The following is a 12198-nucleotide window of genomic DNA, read 5'->3' as shown; positions in this document are numbered from 1 at the left end:
TCAACAGATTTTAACAATTAAGGTTCAATTAAGTAAGTTGGAATGAGTCGAAAACCTGCAAGATCGCATAGTTAATTTGTCAGATGCATGTTTTGGTATGGTTAAAATTCTCATTCACCATTGTCAAGAAATTCTTGGATGTCTTGTGTGTTATTTTTCAATTTTTTAATACGCCCTGTATATTTGGGTGTGAATGATATAACTAAACGAATATAAAACGAAATAAAGAAGCATAAAATGGATTTTTTTGGAATAATAATAATTAGCTTGTGAACAAAGTAAGCGATTAAACAAGTTCTGTGAAATAATTTCTCCGTGTTTCTTCCAAATAATATTTCTCAGGAAATAGTTAAAACTTATTTCTGTTTTTTTTCGAAATCATAAGAGTACGCAGATTCATTACGATACCACTAAATTTTTTGAGAACATCTCTGCAAAAAAAAATTTATACCAATTTTCAAATTTTCTTTCTGGTTGACTTTTCTGTATTAATAAGAAATTTGATAGTTTCGTTGTATCCAGGCAAAAGGAGTTCTAACTAGTTTAAATTATAAATTTTTGTAACCATTGTAAATGGTCTTATGAAAATAGTGAGAACCTAAAAATACATTATAAGAATCCAAAAACATACTTTCTTATTATGACATATCATATAATATGTCTACATAGTCTACAGTCTCTTATGTCAACGATCAAAGTCAAATATAATACGATTGAGATATGATGTCACTGCGATTTACATTTTCCACATGATATACGTCAAATAATTTAAATATAAATTACTCCATAATAACAATAAGTATTATTTGTTTGAATAATTGGCTTTATTTTTCACTTTTGTTATCTGCCAGTATCAGTTAAATTCTGTTCTGATAAGTTCACGGGTGCTTGAGTTCGGGAACGATAGTTGATATCATCGTATATTTTCTAGTTTATTTTTAAAGTTCAATAATAATTTAAATGCCCAATATTTCATTTTTCTAGCTTTGTGGATATCCCTTGTGCGAAAATGCAACATTGGTTTTCTCTCGCAAAAAACCCAGTCAATGCAGGTATAAGAGAGGGCAAAGGGGATATCCCTAGCACCAGCCCCTTGGTAACTTCTAATGAATTTGCACCTTGCAATTGGCAGTTTCGAGTTAAAGCTCCATTACTGAAACAGGATGAAACTGTATGTGTTGTGGGTAACTTTAAAGAGCTAGGCTCATGGACGCCTGAAAGAAGTGTGCCTTTAGAGCAGGAAGGTGATTCCGATATTTGGTCTACAGTGATAGAAATCACAGATAAGAGGAAAGTTCAGTATCGTTACTGTATTTGTGTGATTATTGAAAGTGGAATACAAGTGATTGTTCGGAGTTGGGAAACTAATATCAAGCCTAGAGTAATAGATCTTTCAGAAGTTTCTTCCAATTCAGACAGTAATATTCAAATTTATGGAAGTTATGATGAAAGTGAGAATTTTGATAGGGGATGGCTCTGCAAAGAATCTACAGTTCAATTGAAGCTTTGTAATAACCCACTCACTCTTTGGAGATCTAAATACTCCTCCTGCCAAGTCTTCATTAAAGTAACTCCAATTAATTTGAGATCCCACAGCTCTAATTCTCCATTATCTATGTCTGAAGCTTTAGAGGAGTCTTTGAGTGATACTCAGGAAGGCACAGAGAGTGCAAAATTTTCCTTCACTGAAGTTGCAGTGTTAAATGATGATGACCCAACTTTTGTACCTCAAAAGCAATTTGGCACCAACATTACTAAAGATGACATGATCATCTTTCAAAGCACAGTCCTATTTCCTCATAACACAGCTTATTTATTTGATTTTTACGTCTATTCCTCCCAAGCTCAGGAAAATGAACCTCCTCATCATGCAGGCTTCAGTTATTTACTTCCCACCGTCCTATCATCTTCTGAAGGAAATATTATAATGCCAGTAACAAGTACAAAACATAAACCATTAGGAGAATTAAGAGTAGACTATCTATTAATAGGGGCAATGCCTAATTATAAATGTGATATGAGTATTTCTTATGCCAGACATTGGAAAAAAACCAGGTCAGGATTAGATGTAGGGCATAGGGGATCTGGATCTAGCTTTAAAACCAAAGTGCAGAATTGTGCTGAAGTTAGGGAAAATACTATTGCTTCAATGAAAAATGCAATTGAGCATGGGGCTGATTTTGTTGAGTTTGATGTGCAGTTAAGTAAAGATTTGATACCTATTATTTACCATGATTTTCATGTGTGCATTTCAATGAAAAAGAAGAAGGACATTGAAACAATGGATATGTTGGAAATTCCATTGAAAGAACTTACTCTGGAGCAGTTGAGGTTGTTGAAAGTAAGCAGTTTAAAAAAAAAAAAAAAATTTGACAAGAGTTTCTTAACAATGATGAACATGCATTTTAGTCCCCCCATTTAATATTCATTTTTCAAACATGTAAAAAGGCGATTTTATTTGCAAAAATTGTTTCAGGAAGTTTTGGTTTGAAATAACTTCATTACATATTTTAAAACATGTTACATTCACAAACCTATTTTATGATTATTAAAGCACTTTTTACTACTTTTCAGGTTTATCATCTAACAGAAGGTAAATCTAAAAATCCTAAATTTTTCGATGAAGAATTAGAAGACCATCAACCTTTTCCAACTTTGCAACAAGTTCTTGAAACTTTAACTCCTCATGTAGGCTTCAATATTGAAATAAAGTGGACTATGAAGCTTGCTGATGGCTCATATGAACTGTATCATCCAACAGATTTAAATTTGTATTTGGATACCATTTTGGAAGTGGTCTTAAGGTAAATTTTGGAATTAAGATAGAAACTTTCATGTACATTTTTAATAATGGAATGTTTATTGCCTCTCCTCAGGTTTGGTGGAGATCGGAGAATCATATTCTCCTGTTTTAACCCAGATATCTGTCAGGTAATCAGATTCAAACAAAATAAGTATCCTGTGATGTTTTTGACTATAGGGGAGAGTGAGATTTACCCGAGATATGCTGATCCGAGATGTTGGTCCATAAAATCAGCGACTCAGTATGCGATTATGATCGAGATTTTGGGCATTAATGTGCATACAGAAGATGTGTTGCGTCATCCGCCATTGGTAAGTTTTTAATGTCATTTTTTTACAGATATGTAATTTCCTTAAAAGGACTTAAAAGTTTATGTTTGGTTATTTTGTATTTAGCCTAAAATAAATAATTAAAATAAAGAAAATTTCTAAAAATGCATGTTCTGAAAAAATGAATAGAAAATATTGTTCTTTTATTGCTTAATAATTATGGTTCTAGATTCAGTGAAAGATTGTATTGCCATGTGTTTTCAACATTATATACTTACAGTACAAAACTTTAATTTGGAAAGGTTAATTTTAAATGTTATCGGTTCTCATATCTGACTATAGCAGAGAAATAAACATCTAACACATAAAGCCATAACTCGTTTTCGTAGAATTAGAAATAGGGTGCCAAAATGCGGATGTTCTATTTTGTACCTCTGTACCAATTATTTACTCGTTTTTATCAACAGTTATTATTTTTCTAGCCAGTATTGACCTTGATCCAGTTTTCTAGATTCTAAACAAAATCATTCAATTATTCAAAGTTCAATTAAAATTTGGGATAATAGCAACCATTTGGTGGACGTTAGTAGATTGCAATTTTACATTATTTTGATTTTGTTAATAGTAATCCATCCTAACCTGTTCTGCCTTTGTAGATTCAAATAGCAAAAAATGCCAATTTAATAATATTCTGCTGGGGTGATCAAAACGCTGACCCAATTACCATAAAGTTCCTTAAGCAATTGGGTCTGCATGGGGTGATTTACGATAAAATCCACGAGTATTCTAGTAAAGAAGTGAAGGAAAGTATTTTCCTCCTTGAAGCGAGGGAATCTCAGAAAGAGCTTATTCAGGTATGACTGTTAGAATTTCTGTGATGTGAAGTAAAGCAGATATTATTTGGGGTTTGAAATTTAACAATTTTGAGATAAAAAAACATTTTTTTAGTATTTGACTAATGACTAATTTAGAATTTACTTGTTTTTGTAGGGTTGCCAACGCGTGCAACTTTAAAACCGATTTACATTTTTCTTCTTTTTACAAAATGATATCCCAGTTAAGTATTTGCTCTTGGGAAGAGAGATAAGGTGGCATGCTGCTTTTATCAACCAATCTAGACAATTATTGTTATTTGTGCATGCTTTTCATTTAAACCTATTGTTAGGTGTTATTAGTAGTAATAGGCATGTTACAAAACTTCCTATTTAAGTTTGTTGCTGCACCATTAATGATTGTTTTAAGCTCACATAATCACAAGAATTGTTCCTTGATAAGTAATAATTATTGCGCTAATAAAACTGATTAATTTCATGTCTAAAAATTGGATGAGGATGAGACACTGGAAGCTTAAATTGTCTGTGATTTTTGCTCAAGGTTTACCTGAAAACTTTCTGATCCCTTAATTTTATTTTAATTAATCAATAGCTTTGATTCACATTTTTCAGTACTAAATTAACAATTGCCTATAAAAACTGCCTCATATTCTACAATAGGCACTACATTGATCAAAATATAATATTTATCCAGCATCGAATTATTATATTTGTTTTAACTCATACTTTAGCTGGCAGCATTACAAACGGAAACAGAATTTCCATCACCGCATTCTCTTCATCCGAGTCAATCCACTCCAGAAGTCGAAAAGATTTTGTCAAGTGAAATTTCAACGGCCACGTCTATGGGTAGTCTGGAAAGCACCACTCCAGATTACAAAAAACTGGCTGGCTCTAAAGCTGGGGGTTAGGTAATTTATGTAATTTTGCTTGTAAATGAAAAAAAGATGCTGAATACAGATTTATGATTGTTAAAACTTATTGTTTCATAGGTAAGTGTATGATTTAGTGTGACATTTAGCTAGATATAATAATTGTTATTTATGTTTCTGAGTTTGTTTGTTTGCTCGGAGGTTAGATGTTATGAAAGCTACAATTTTAACAACTTGTGAAGAAGTTTTCAAATACTAGTGCCCTTTTGACCCTTTTGTGCACATAAAAGCGTGGAGTGCATTGAGGGGAAGTTAAAATATAACTTATTAAATCGATATATAAATGTAAATGTTGCCTCAGTTATTTATTCAGCAAATAAAGATTTATTATTAGTAGAAGCGCAACCATAAACTTTCTTTGATTCGGTCCATACTTTTATGTTGACAAACGAGTCAAAGGTAGGATCAAATCTGACAGTTGCTTCACACCTTGTTAAATAGAGCTTATCTAACTTTATATACAAGGTGTCTTGAAAATACATGTCGAAAATGGTATCATGAGATTATTTGTGTCAATACATTAATATTTGGTTATTTCTTCAATGGTATCATTATATTATTTGAAAAAAGTATCTCGTTTAGACGCTATTAACGGTCAGTTTTTGAAGAAAAAACATATTTTTCGCTAAATCTGGAGACCACTTCAATGGGTTTCAATAAAACTTATTCGTCCATTTATTTATTACTAATGGGATTGTTTTTATGTAAAATTTAAGTGTTCGCAATATACAAGTGGTCAGTTCTTAGTTGTTTTTGTACAAAAATGGCCGGAATTTTTCACTGGGTACCTATATCGTATTGATTTTTTTTTTGACATTACATTAACCTTTCTTCAACTTTTCTATCATTGGGAAATTTGTCCTACAGTTAACATTTTATGCCGAAAAAAGTAATTTTCTTTTCCCATGCAAAAAACTAATTCACTATCCCTTGGATAATTATGGATACTTCTCGATATGAACGTTGATGTGACTTATGAAAACTCTCATAAAAATGCATTAACATTTTTTGAAATTTCTTTTGAGATTAATAATAGTGTTATTTAATGAAAAAATTGTGGGTTTTTCTGAAGATAATCTGACAAACCCTATATTAATGCATAAATGTACAATGAGTTTTACTGCGATCCATCTGAAGCACTGTCTAGGTATAGAAAAAAATACATTTTTTTTTCAAGAATCTTGGTCGTTAAAATTTTATAAACGATATACTTTTTAAATAATTTTTGAGTCAAATCTTAATGCATTGATCCAAAAAATCTTACGGATCAATTTTTGACATGCATTTTTGGGACACCTTGTGTATACGTTGTTATTTTTAATTAGTGCCGCTATTACTGATGCTGTTTTTTGTTGTCTGAGATTCCTTGTAGGGTGATTACCGCTTCATTAATAAACTTGCTTTGCCTCAGATATCAAGACATGTTTAACTCGATTTCAACTACGCACAACTTGCACTCTTTTACTACGTATTTTGATGTGAAATCAAATGAGCAAGATTAGGTTTTAAAACTAATTATATGCTATAAGTTTGCTCAAAATGAAAGACGAGTAGACTTTATTTTTCCGTTATAATTATTTGCTTTTCCACTTTTTTTTCTAACTCTTACAAAAACCGTTTATTCCACATAAGTCACTCGGTATAGGTGTGTTTTATTTTCTTCTAATAAATGTTAAATTGTTTGTCAAATTTTTCTTATATTATAAAAATCTATCAAAAGCTTTGAATTGCAAGCAATTTCAAATTTGAATAAACACAGTTTGAATGACATATCAAGAGCTGCGAGAATTTAATTGAGTTGGATAGAAATACAGAAAACATGAAAATCTTACTGTTTTTTGTTTTGTCTTAAATATCAAATTAGACAGAGAAAGTTATATACGTATATGTCTGCTTACCGTCATTGTTAGCATGTGGTATTATGCAGAATTGTCATTTAAAAAGCCATGATATTAAAATTGGTCGTAGAGTTTATAAATAACGTCTTCCATTTTCTTTTTAATTAAAATTAGTTAATTGTTGCATCAAGGTTTGACTTGTGTAAAAGTCTTAAATTCAAAAAATGGATTTTGATTATATTTTAATTATATCATTATGAATCTACTTTAAAATCGTCTTTGTGAATAAGCTGATATATAATTTTGGGAAAAAGGATAAACATATTTTTAATAAGACAAAATCTGCAGTGATATTAATTTAATGTTTTGTTTTTAAATGTATTTTTATGTTCAGAGATGAGTCACTTTTGCTACCTATTTCTTCATTGGAAAAAAATAACTAAAGAATTGTTCTATAATTAAACTTAATCAGATCGTAGTTTAATACTAGTTAAATAAAAAGCCGCATATTTTTAATGATATATAAAGTTTTTTTGTTATTATATAAGTATTTTATGTTGTTCATTTATTCACTGCCTTTTATATACATATATTCTTTAAGGTTTGTTTTATGCTCAATATCGGTCACTTTTTCATATACCTTTATAAAACATGTGTACTATATATGTACGTATATAAGTATGCTTGCCGTACTAAATATGGGTAAATACGCTTCTCCACGACCCTTTATGGAATTAGATGTAAGAAACAAAGTTAATACTCGTGACAATAAATGCTAACACTTAACTGTGTTAGGAAGAACGAATGAATAATAGACATGGCGCAATGAACTACTCTGGTTGGAAGAATTATTTATAGGAATATGGTATTGTATCAGTCAATTAATCGAGCTACCAATAACCTCGTTATTTATATTCTACATGTCTCCAAAATAGCAAAAAGATGAAAATTTTGATAACAATATTCAACAAAATATCACTAAATGTGAACAGCATCGCTAACATGCGCAGATCTGTTTTAATGATGTTAAAGCAATGTGAGATTTTTCCTGTGATGACCTGGGTTCGGGTACCAGTCACAAAAACAATTTTATTTTTTTCTGCTTGTGATCCATGGTAGTGGGAAAAAACAGTGTACATAACTCAGAATAAAATTACCGTATTTGATAACTTTTTTCACTTGTTATGCAAATACCTATAACATTACCCGGTAGAATCAATTACAAAAAATATCTTTACAATTCATTTTTATTTCTCATTGCAAATTACTTTCCTTATTTACAGATTGAAATATTTATTCTTTGAAATTGACTCTTTTTATTGTTTGTCCCGGGAATTTTAACATTTTATTTCCTAAATCAGAATTTCCGATTGAATGTTTTGTCTTGATTCAATACCTAGTTGCGTAGGTCAAAATACTAGGTTGTATACAATATACACATTCATCTTAGGGCTGATTACCAGGAACACTTCGTGGGAAAATGTTTAATAAATTGTAAATAAATAAATAAATAAATAAATAAACACTAAAAAATTAACTGCAACAATTTACGTATTCTCTCTAGCTACGTTGCCCTTATAATATTCGTCATAATACCCAGCGTAAGGACTGTTTTGACCTTTACTATAATTCTCATAGCCGTATCCCGATAACCCATATCTGAAAACTCTATCATGGTCATCGTCATCGTGGTTAATAGTGTGCACTTTAACCGCAGGTTCTGCAGTATGGTCTTTCTCAAACAGCTTTTTCAGTGCTACAGATCCAACGATTATTAGGGCAGCTTTAGCAGCCAAGATGGATTTGGCAGCCATTAGGGCCAGGATTTTCATTACTAGTGGCCCAGTTAGACCAAATATACCTGGAAAAAAATTAGAAAAACTTGCTGAATCATAATCAAATTAAGAAATTGCGCCTTCCCAACCGAGACGCTTTATGATTACGGTTTACAATAGTGACGTCAGTTTTCTATCAGTCTGTAAGAATGATCATCAATGATATAAATTTAGAGCATCATATTGCAGTTTAATTAAGTGTATCTTGGAAACGTTTAATGGACACGGTTATTGAAATTTATAATTCATTTATATTTTTTACCTAAAAGCACCATAAATGCGTAATTGACGTATCTTCCCTCTTTCCTCATGGCCTTTTTGTTAAAGAATCCACTTCCAAAGCCTGATCCCACACCACCATCACCTTTCCTGCCCAGATTGGTAGCTCCTCCGAGTTCCAAAGATATTACATGAGTTTGGAAAAAATGCTTAATTGCTTGACTGAGATGATCGAAACCTGCAAGAAATGTTATATGTGCTATTTTATTTTGTTTATGCACCTATTTGTTTATGGTATATAGAATGACTTAGGACAGAATATTCTACGGTAAATTTAGTATCAGAGTTTTAATTAAAAAATATACCTAATAACCTTGCTTGTCGATGGCTAATTGATTGGTTATTTCGTAATAAATTCATTCCGTCTATTAACGGTACGTTCCAGTCCATGGCTTTTTCCAGTGCTCTCGCAGCTTTTTCGGATAAACAGGAAAAACTAAAATCAAACGTATGGTCCATTTAGATTGTCTTCAATTAGGTTAACAGTCATATTAACTAGTAAGCTTTCAAAATTTTAGATTTCTACAGTCGACAATGGGATTATTTAATTTATTTTAAGAAAAATAATATATATATATAAGCAATTTAATCTCCACCTTTCTTTAGTTTGAAAACACTCATCGAAAGTACGTTGCACAATATTAAGTCTTTTACAGTCCACATATTCACAATACACAATAATATAAATTGCACAAATCACATGAACTTTCATAATCCACATGGCTGAGGTATATTTTCAGTCAGACAAACGGGCTAAAAATGCAAAAATATTCGCTCGGTATTTGTTAAATAGCTATTTAAGGCTAATTAAGAATTCATCTTGCATGCAACATACAACTCATTACACATATAGGTACTCGCATCGTTTTGACTTGAAATTTCTCACTTTTGCCAAGATATCCGCGAAGATAGAAAACGAACCGCACGTGAACTTGCTCAATGACCGAGTTTACTTTAATGAAAATGATCAGTTTATTGGATATTTTTCAAATTCTTTGTCTATATAGAAAGGTTTTCTAGTAAACTTGAATCAATCATGAAAGACTGAATAAAATTTCTCTAAAATTCAGCAAAAGGGCTAATAGAAACTTGAAGCCGATTGCTACCAAGTATATTGACATTACTTAATTGTTCATTTTCCAATTTTCTTTATCTGAATTTTTAAATATTATATATGAGCATTGTTCCATCAGTTTATCAAGAATTTTTGTAGTAGACAAAGTACAAAATATTAAAAATACAATCAGTTTGAAATTAATTATGCATCATATGTGGCCTTCATTGCCAACATACAGCAAAATTTTGCGTTTTCTCAATTATTTGTTTTTCCATTTGTTAAAACTATAATTTGCGAGATTTTAATATAAATTTTGTTGCATGTATTTTCGGTTGCATATTCCAAATATGCGTGTCCTATTTCATGTTTTATTAAGTCGATAATGTCTCACTACCCAAATTAGCCACGTTTTTCCAGTAAAAATATACATTGCCTATTATATATATATCTTGTTTCTGAAGTTTCATTATTTGTTTTCAAATTGCTTTTTTGAGAAAATTTCTTAGTTTATGACTTTTGAGGCCAAGAGGCGGAGTTGACATCATTCAGTGAAAAGAAATATTTATGCCATAGGACGACATAACCTTTTTTTATATTTAATTTGATATGACCTTGAGCTGTAACAGTCGAGTCTACAAATCTCTGGATAAAGTTTGTGTTTGTATGTAAGCATTAAAAAATTACAGTCTTAATGACCGAAGAATCTAATACAGAGCAAGGAAGATTAATACTGGAGTGAGACCTTACAATTAGTCCGCTTGAACCAACAACCGACTACTCCTCACGCAAAATAACTTTAGTGTATCAAGGAGGATACGAACAATACGTCATAGCTCGGATAATTTCCGTAGTTTGCTCCCTTCTTGCTGCAGTGGTCTGTGTCATACCCACTCTTAAGAACACAAAACGGCTGATTTTCTATAGGAATCTATTAATTACCCTAGCGGTCAGGAAAATCTGAAAAATCCTGCTGAAGCAGCTGGTACTGATTGACGCCCATTTTACTATTAGATCAAACTCAATGGCGTCATAGATACTAGTTTTGTGTAGTGCAGAACTTTGTCTTTTTTTTACAATTCTATAATCAATAGAGTTTCTGCCTGCGTGTTGATGGATGAGTGCTATTTGCATGCTCAGGAACTTTGCAAAGGAACCACCTAGGGTCACCATTTAAGTGCATATTTCTGGTTAGAGCAAAACAGCTTTTTTTTGAGTTTAGCTTTATTTTTGAAGTTGTTACAACATTCCTGTGCTCATTAATATGGACAAAGATCTTTGCTAAAACAAAAAATTTTCTGCTGGGTAGTCAACATCAATGAGGAGCAATAATCAGTGGACGGTTTTAGGCTATTGATACTGGCTTGCTGCTGGTCATCAAATTTCAAATATATTTCATGATCTGTTACACTTTTTCACCATGTTCCCTAACTGCACCTGAGTTTTATTCCATTTTCATAAAATAGGAAAAATTACCATACCAACAAATAGCAATTTAGATGTAAAATTTGCTAATTGCTCTTGAAACCAGCGTTTAATAGCCCATATTTGTTTTATATGCGCATTAAACGAGATTATTGTATAAATTGAAGCGAAGCGAAAGCATCGTATTTCACAATTAAAATAAATAATTCGCTCAAACTGGGTAAATGTGTTTAATTGTCCGACTTATTTATGTCTTATAGTTTTGCTGAAACAATAAAAGTAAACCATATTATTTCTTGTGTATGATTATTTAATAATAATTATTATAGTGGTAACATTAAAAAAATCGATTTATGTGGATCAGTTCGGATTGGTTTTCGTTAGTTTCTGGATGCATCTAATGTTGAACATTTGAAGTATTTGATAAGTGAACGCATTATTATACAGTAGTCCTTTCTAAAGCTTGTGGTAACGGAATGAAATTCAAAATACGTAATTCTGACAAAATTTGATTTTCGTTTGATATGACGAGAACATTCATTTGCGGTCGCGTATTAAGCTGAAATAAGTGGAATGCAGACTGAGCGCTGTAAAGCGTTCAATTACGTTCTGTTAAAATTTAATTTGTACTGACGAAATGTAACTTTGTTTTGAACGAGTTCAAAACGGATGTAACGGGAGCGCTGAACCGATCCTTGCGGGAGATGATTTTCTGTTATTTCTATGCGATATGTTCTGTACAGGGTGTCTATGGCACGTCTAACTCCTTTAACCATCTAGCCTCTGAAATTCACGGTAAACTGGAAATATGAATGTAATACTAAAAATTCTTTACTTACCTATCTTTTCAAATTCTTCTCTGTTTTGGAGCGATGGTGAAAACAAAGGATTAAGCTTACATTTACTTTTCGAATCAAATACTGTCCACTC

The 12198-nt window shown here is 31.5% G+C and overlaps 2 protein-coding genes across 3 annotated transcripts; one reads left to right on the top strand and one right to left on the bottom strand.

The window, feature by feature from the left end:
- Positions 1–746: 746 nt before the first annotated feature.
- LOC136349606 (glycerophosphocholine phosphodiesterase GPCPD1) lies at positions 747–8212 on the top strand. 2 transcript variants are annotated; one of them, XM_066301287.1, is made up of 6 exons: positions 747–2341; positions 2575–2804; positions 2877–3114; positions 3729–3926; positions 4063–4129; positions 4637–4709. In XM_066301287.1, exons 1-5 carry the CDS (start codon positions 1010–1012, stop codon positions 4084–4086), a joined length of 2022 nt encoding a protein of 673 aa, XP_066157384.1. In that variant the 5' UTR covers positions 747–1009; the 3' UTR covers positions 4087–4129; positions 4637–4709. The 2 variants fall into 2 exon arrangements, with proteins under 2 accessions (XP_066157384.1, XP_066157383.1); XM_066301286.1 differs by lacking the exon at positions 4063–4129 and having other exon boundaries at positions 4637–8212.
- A 10-nt stretch (positions 8213–8222) lies between these two features.
- On the bottom strand, positions 8223–9534 carry LOC136349607 (uncharacterized). Its single transcript, XM_066301288.1, has 4 exons — positions 9386–9534; positions 9095–9225; positions 8773–8967; positions 8223–8536 (listed from the first exon to the last, which is right to left on the bottom strand). Exons 1-4 carry the CDS (start codon positions 9508–9510, stop codon positions 8223–8225), a joined length of 765 nt encoding a protein of 254 aa, XP_066157385.1. The 5' UTR covers positions 9511–9534.
- Between the last annotated feature and the right edge of the window lie 2664 nt (positions 9535–12198).

This window comes from Euwallacea fornicatus, chromosome 39 (assembly GCF_040115645.1).
Source record: "Euwallacea fornicatus isolate EFF26 chromosome 39, ASM4011564v1, whole genome shotgun sequence".
NCBI classification, from domain to species: Eukaryota; Metazoa; Arthropoda; class Insecta; order Coleoptera; family Curculionidae; genus Euwallacea; species Euwallacea fornicatus.
This window is presented reverse-complemented; position numbering and strand designations above follow the sequence as displayed.

What these genes read in the sequence shown, in the direction of transcription:
- LOC136349606 (XM_066301286.1), top strand. Translation starts at nt 1,010, where the DNA reads ATGCAACATTGGTTTTCTCTCGCAAAAAACCCAGTCAATGCAGGTATA. An exon ending in ATTTTGGAAGTGGTCTTAAG is followed by an intron (nt 2,805 to 2,876) that starts GTAAATTTTGGA and finishes GCCTCTCCTCAG; the next exon opens with GTTTGGTGGAGATCGGAGAA. An exon ending in CTCAGAAAGAGCTTATTCAG is followed by an intron (nt 3,927 to 4,636) that starts GTATGACTGTTA and finishes CTCATACTTTAG; the next exon opens with CTGGCAGCATTACAAACGGA.
- LOC136349607 (XM_066301288.1), bottom strand. Translation starts at nt 9,510, where the DNA reads ATGTGGATTATGAAAGTTCATGTGATTTGTGCAATTTATATTATTGTG. An exon ending in TCGACAAGCAAGGTTATTAG is followed by an intron (nt 8,968 to 9,094) that starts GTATATTTTTTA and finishes CATTTCTTGCAG; the next exon opens with GTTTCGATCATCTCAGTCAA. An exon ending in CGCATTTATGGTGCTTTTAG is followed by an intron (nt 8,537 to 8,772) that starts GTAAAAAATATA and finishes ATTTTTTTCCAG; the next exon opens with GTATATTTGGTCTAACTGGG.